This window comes from Parasteatoda tepidariorum, chromosome 9 (assembly GCF_043381705.1).
Source record: "Parasteatoda tepidariorum isolate YZ-2023 chromosome 9, CAS_Ptep_4.0, whole genome shotgun sequence".
Classification (NCBI taxonomy): Eukaryota; Metazoa; Arthropoda; class Arachnida; order Araneae; family Theridiidae; genus Parasteatoda; species Parasteatoda tepidariorum.
This window is the reverse complement of record NC_092212.1, coordinates 48,807,181-48,814,637: the sequence shown is the minus strand read 5'-3', so window position 1 is coordinate 48,814,637 and position 7,457 is coordinate 48,807,181. Positions and strand designations below refer to the sequence as shown.

Below are 7,457 nucleotides of genomic sequence, written 5' to 3'. Positions count from 1 at the left end.
AATGTATTTTTTACCATAAAAAATTGAACAAATGTTAAAAATCACAACTGGTTGTTGACACCACTAATTATCAACTGTTAACTCCGCAAAAAACAACAAATAGAAAAATACGTAATCGTAAGTTTTCAGAGCTAGCTTCGTTTTTTAACTTAAAATTTTGCTTACGGTTCTTTGTATAAAGAAGACATTTTGGTCCACTTATTGTACCTGCCGTAAACAAAAGGTAAATAAAATTTTTTGAAATTTTCGTTTGTTGCAAGATATTTTGCATAAGAACACGTACCGCCTCTAAACTGTTTCCGTTCGCCTGGGGGTACGCGTACCAAACTTTGGGAAACACTGGTGTAGATACTAGAAAGAAATTCAAAATATAACAATTTTCGATTCTTTATTTATTTGTTTGATTTTCAAAATTTTGTTTTTAAGATTTGTTTGTTATTTGTCTGCCTTCTGTCAATGCTTCCTGTAACTGAAAGCCTCCGCACGGTTTCTTATGGGCTGTTCAATCAGATCACTATGAAGTTAGACCAGATCACGAAAGGGCAATTTAATTCAAAATCTAGTAAAAATAAGCAAGTGGTAGGCAATAAAAATTTGTTCAATTTATGAATATGATTGGTTTGTCTTATTTACTTGTCAAACACTACAGATTCAATTTTCTCAAATATATATGATAAATTTCTCTCACTTACTTTTAAAATAGAAATTGGGTTCATGCGCATAACTGGATCACTTTTTAACTACTTCTAAAAAACCGTGTGGAGGCTTTCAGATGTAGGAGGTGATGCTTTAATGCGATACGTTACGTTTCTTTCTTCTTTTTTGATTTTTGTTTTTCAACTTGATATTGATTTGTGCTATTTTATCCCATTATAAAAATATTTCAAACAATTACAATGCCAATTATGTAGGAATAAAAAAGATTAATTTTTACACAATAACTTTTGATTCAGATGCTAAAGAGATAATTTAAACAATTAAATAATTTTGTGAATCTTTATTTGTTATTCAAATCAAGATTTAGTCAAAATCTAGTTCTTATTTGTCTTTGTTTGGTGCGATACGTTAAATTTTTTTTCATGAAGATATTGATTTAGGATCTTTCATTTTATTCTAAGGAAAGACGAACAAGTTTCTTTGCTAGCCATCAGCATAAAATTAAAAGTTAAACATTATAGAATAGGGTACCCCTATAGGTTCCTATAGGTTTTTTTACTGCACATAAAATCTTCCATCTTCCTATTATTTTTATAGCGATTTCTTATATTCATTTCCCCGGTTTTTTACAAAAACGAAAAAAGTTTCCAAAATAAGAGGACCACCTAATTCTAAGCTTTTACCAAAGTAATAAAGATCTACGTTGTTTTTCAGTAAAAAAAAATTTTAATCCTCATTTAAACCTTTTTTGATTTTTATTATTATTCTAAATTAACAGGCTAAAAAATATAAGGCTAAACTTATTAACCATTTTACATTTGTTATATTATATTACATTTATTATATTACATTTATTATTTTATATTATATTATAGTTATATTTACCTTTATTATATGTTTTGTGTATGACTGTATTAGTAAAACGTGGGCACTTAACAATAAAGATTTTAATAATTTAAAAAAAAAAACATTTTAATACAGTGATTACTGAGAAAAATAATTTCTCTTCACAAATAGGAAATTTGTATTCATAAAAATAATAATTGGACGTAGGAACTCTGAGCATGAATAAATAGAATTAGTTTTTATACATGCATTTCAAGCGCATAATTTAGACTTTTGAAGANGAAAAAATTTCATCTGTTGCGCTTACATGGGCCCCTGATGGTAAAAGAACTAATTGAAGACCCAGACTTACCATCCAGCGCATGTTTTTGGGCGAATTAAAAGAATGTGGAATATCTGGCTGGGAGGAAGCAAGATCTATTGCTAAAGACAGGAGGCGTTGGAGGGATATGCTGGAGGCCTTAAGTGCCCAAGGCGCGTAGAGGATAAGTAAGTAAATTAGTAAATACAAAATTGATAAATTTTTCTGGGGAAAAATATAACACTCACAAATCACATAGAAATTTTTAGAAAAAAATTGAAGATGTAGTTAAAATGGTAACAAATATGTCATGATAATAAAGATTTTTATAATTAAAAAAAAAAAAAAACATTTTAATACAGTGATCATTAAGAAAAATAATTTCTCTCCACAAATAGGAAATTTGTATTCATAAAAATAATAATTGGACGTAGGAACTCTGAGCATGAATAAATAGAATTAGTTTTTATACATGCATTTCAAGCGCATAATTTAGACTTTTGAAGAAAAAAAAAACGATTTTATATAAATGAACAGAAACTATTGCAAAGCAATCTTTAGAAGTGGTGAGCTGCAGGGAACAAGAAGCTCATTATCCTAATTAAAAGATTAAAATCTGATCATTAGATCAAATTCTATTACATAGCTACTAACTTTTATGAATTTTTTTAAAGTTTTATTTTTATAAAGTAATATTTTATAACCATCAGTAAAAAGTCGACAAAATGTTTTGGGTTTACAACTACTGATCTTCAACTCTGTATCCTCGTAATTTTGAACCCAATCCAAAAGACTAGGAAATTCCAGAATCAAGTATTAGGGGAAAATCGTCTTGTGGAGGACTTTTTGATGGAACAAACCCACATTGGCGTTACATTGAGAGGAAAACCAGGAAAACCTCTCATGGGTAGCCTGATGGCAAGGGGATTTCAACCCATAATCCGTCTACCACGGAGGATATCTAACGTCAGCAGTGTGATTGAAGCAAGCTGGGTGTGGAATTCGTATCGACCTGCCATTTCAGGGATTCAAACCCAATTCACCTCATTAGGATGCTAGCTCTGTATTCCCTAAGAAAACACGGCTCTTATAAAGTAATGGTAAAATGTACGTTTTTTTCATATCTCAAATTTATAAGTTTAATTTAAAAGGGTTTTGACCACCGTAACATATAAATAAATTAAGCACACAAATAAATGCTCAATAGTCTTAAGATAGTGTGTTTAATTTCTTGAAAAATAAAACAAGTATATCTACATAGCTGCCACATTGTACGATTGTTGAGAAAGATTTTACAGAATAGTAGTCTTCAAATAATTATGGTATTAAAATTTTTCTAAAAAATAAGCTACTTCATTAACACTGAACTGAACTGTATAAGACATCTGCACACCTGAAGCCGCTTGCCGTGCTTTTCCCATTCGTGTTTAGCTTGAACTTTGTGGTGTTTCGGTGGTGGAATGGAATGCAAATGAAGTAAATGAGTTTTCACGTGGATAGATGATCATTGAGTTCTGAATGTGTAATTATATATGCAGATGGGTGATAAGACTATAATGTAAGAGTATGAACTTGAGTTAAGCTGATATGATGAAAATGAGGTTATGTATATGCTATTGATGTCGGGAATATGATGCATCACTGCAATAGTATGCTGCTATTGGTCTGGTGTTCTTGTCTTCAGTTAAATTTTCATATAGGAATATTTCATTGAAATTTGCTGCAGAGCAGGAGGTGGTGGCTTTTTCGTAGAATTTGATATCTAATAGCTCCATTATTGTCTAATGCATCTATTTTGTGGTCATAGTCTATTGTGTCATTTCTATTAACACTTCTTCTTCTTTAATTTACTGAGCTGAACATCTGGGCCGAGCAGTGGTCCCTATCCCATCCATCATGTTTATTTAAATAGTTGCAGCGGAACTTTATGAGGTCAGCAGACTGTGTGGTGGCTGTATTTCATTAACCCGTTGGAACGCTGGAAATGTGTGGAAGCTCAGCATTTGGCGCGAAGCGCCATTTGCTGATTCATCGAAACTATTCGGTCATAATTTTGTTAGGCATAAATTGATACCGTAAAAAATAAAACGATTCATTAACACGTGTAATATATCTTATATACATATGTTGAAATTATTGATCTGTCGCTGTAGGTAAAACAATTTAAGGTTTAATTTTTAAATTGAACAATTGAAATATTAATTTTACTACTACTATGAAAAAATTTCTCAATCGCCGTACAAGCTGGTACCTATTATCTGTATACAATTGTATTTGTATTGTCATTTCATTTCTACTTGGAAAAAAATTTACCTTGTATAGAGTAAAAATTGTCAGATACGCTATTAAGATCTTCCGTTTTTATTTATTTTTGAAATTATTACTGTCTCTTTGGATTTTGTTATTTGGTTTTTCGTTCTTGGCATTTTCGATTTTGTTGTGGTGGAATCCATCCCCTGAAAGTTTTCTCTAGTTCATTGGCACAAGCTATTGTCAGAGCATCATTCCCTTTGCAACCAGCTATCTGTATTCCAACCGGTAAATTTTGTTGACTTAGCCCCATCGGACACTGTGTTGCTGGAAACCCCACTAAATTGAAAACTCCAGTCCAAAATGCACTATAGTAATGAGTGTACATTTGATAATGATAAAATGCTGTCGTTGGTGCAGTTGGACATAGAAAAATTGCATTTTCATCTAGCAGATTTTCAAACTCTCTGAGTAAATCTTTAAGAATCTTTTCATGAAGTGCAATGTCTTTTTCACTGTAGAATATCCAGTTGTAGCTCACACTTAGAATTATAAACGAAGCTAGTGTAAACTGGGATTTTCCTAAAATTATTTTGATAAATTCTGAGACTTTGTGCAATTCTTTGACCCGTCCATCTGTTACGTGCTCTATAAACTTGGACTCGTCAATGCCTTTTCTGAATAGGTGAAGTGTGATAGCATTAGACTTATTGAACAAAAGGACGTCAACTTCCTTTATTTCAGCGTCATATGCTTGTTTGAAATAAAGAGCAGCCTAAAATTTAAAAGAAAGGAGAATAATTAAGATGGCTTATTTTGTGAGCAATAAGTGCTGGGCAATTTAATTATAAGTCTCAATTCTAAATAGAGATTTTTAGAAAAAATAAATAAAGGTAACATTATTCTTATGTAGGACAGATATTTCTATGTTTTCGTGCTGTTAACAAGTGAAAAGAATTCGCTCGTCTTGAAACTCGTTCAATACCAGAGATGCCAACTTGCTCCGGACAGCAAATATATATTTTAAAGTGGTAGTTTATCAATTGTGATTCTTGGTTTAATAAATTCAATTGTGTAGATTTTTATCCACCACTATTTCTAAATAATTCGTAGGCTTATATNTAAATTGGTAGTTTATCAATTGTGATTCTTGGTTTAATAAATTCAATTGAGTAAATTTTTATCCACCACTATTTCTAAATAATACGTAGGCTTATATAATTCACCATTTTATGGTACTTATGTCATGCTATACTTTTCAAAAAACAAGAAAAAAGAGTCAAATATTTGCGAAATTTAATTTGTAGTTATTTACCGTTTTTTAAATTATTTTGGCGTGTCCGGAGCAGTAGTCATCTCTTCAATACTTATCTGGAAACAATAATCAGGAAAATATGATGTATAATATCACATTTGTTTAAAAGGCTTATCTTTTCTCTAAACTATCCTAAGCCTTTTAATTTTATACTTTTTGTGATATTTTAGTTTGTATCGATAAATTTTGCTAATGTTTCAGACAAAACGAAAAATATTTCACGATTTTTTTGCATTCCTGAATTAATTTCACAATATAAATAGAAATATAACACAATATGACACAATAGTGAGTGAAGCACCAAAAAAAAAAATCGAAATGAAATCAAAACATGTTAAAAAAATAATAAAACACAAAATGTAATATATAAGGCGAACAGCAAATTCAAGCGTCCTTTTACTTACAGACATCTTGCAAAAATGATTTAAATATTTTCGTAATTAATTTTCGAGATTATAAAATTTGAAAATAAAGGCGTAAATAGTAGATAGTGGGATGTATTTTATGACGCATTCTTATTGAAATACAGAACCAAATTTGATTCGTCAGCTTCCTTGGATTGGCCCGAAAATGGATTTGCGTAAGGTAAATATAGTATACTGGATAATTCAAAATTTGTAATTAATAAAAGGTCAAATTTTAATAATAATATTTTAATTTTCATGATTTTTGGAGAAATTACTAACATTTTTATTAAATATTAGAAGAGTTTTAACCACAGATTTGGCCGAATTGGATTTGCACTTGGTAAGAATTTCAATTTAGGTAACAAAAATTTTTTGCGTAAATAAATTCATTAATAATCATAACATACGATTAACCGAATGAATTTATTTAGAATTTAATTCCATTATGATAAGTTGGATATTCATTGTTTTTTTTTATCAAAAATTTTAAAAGAGTTTGACAAGTTTTGTTTTTTGAATAAATAAACATTGCTATAAATTCCTTCAATTCTATTGATTTGACCAAAAATACTACTTAAATAAATGTTTTTAAGGAATTTAGAATTCTATGTAATTAATTTTTTAAATTAAATTTAAAATCATTGCTTTAATCGTATAAGTCAATAATGCTGAAATTTTCTTCTTTTTTGATACTAAAATACAAAAAATTAAAATTAATATTATCGTCACGAGTACGATGCAAGATTAATTCCTTTGAGTAAATATAATTTAAAAAATTGCACGATTTTGAAAATTAAAAATTAGTTACTCATAAACATAAAGAAAATTTAATTTTAAGAGTATAACTTTTCTCACAAAAGTGTAAACATGAGCTAGCTAGAAATAATGAAAAAATGAGACCCGTGTGATATTCATACGACGAGATGGCTGACGAGGAGATAATATGTTATATATATATGTTATATGTTATATATATATATGTTATATGTTTTATATATATATATATGTTATATGTTATATATATATATATGTTATATGTTATATATATATATATTTTATGAAAGCATCAATAGTTCGAGAATAGTATATTTTGACTAGTTAAAATCTGTCTCTGTAATTAGCCACTTGCCATCCATGACACGCACCTTAAAATGAAAGTGGATCAGAGATGGTTAAAATCGCAATTATTACACAGTTCACTTTTATGAATAATAACAGTATACTTAGTTTTTGTCTCTGCTCTGCTATCTTTAACAGTTCATTTGTAATGTGAGGACTGGCTATCATCTACTTTTTCTCAGTTCATCGAAAAAATCTTGGTGACAAAAGTAGGTATGGTGGGAGTTAGGAGGTCGGGTGTTAAGTTGATTCACGTGGGCTGATGACAAGATTGTTTATTTTCCTTATTTTGCTTCATTTCATTTTTCCTAATTGTTTAAAAAGAAAATTCGTAAATATTTTTTTAAAAACATTTTTCAACAATTTTTCATCTCCTTAAAAAAATCTATATCTCTTTTCTTGTTTCCTCTATATTATTTACGTATTTTATGAGTTCTACGTACTTTCAGCTTACACACAATAAATATTATTACTTTTCTTAATTTTCTTCGTCTATCTCTCTTTTCTTTCATCCTCTTCTTGCTTGTATTATGCTATTATATATATATATATATATAGGGTT

The 7,457-nt window shown here is 29.3% G+C and overlaps 1 protein-coding gene across 2 annotated transcripts in view; it reads right to left on the bottom strand.

Annotated features, from left to right (window-relative positions):
* Nucleotides 1-3,013: 3,013 nt before the first annotated feature.
* Nucleotides 3,014-7,457, bottom strand: part of LOC107450962 (fatty-acid amide hydrolase 2-A) — a 29,935-nt gene continuing 25,491 nt past the window's right edge. For both annotated transcript variants that reach the window (XM_071185089.1, XM_043054360.2), the window contains one exon: nucleotides 3,014-4,829. In XM_071185089.1, the coding sequence (XP_071041190.1) occupies nucleotides 4,206-4,829 (624 nt within the window). In that variant the 3' untranslated portion in view covers nucleotides 3,014-4,205. The remainder of the gene's footprint in view (nucleotides 4,830-7,457) is intronic.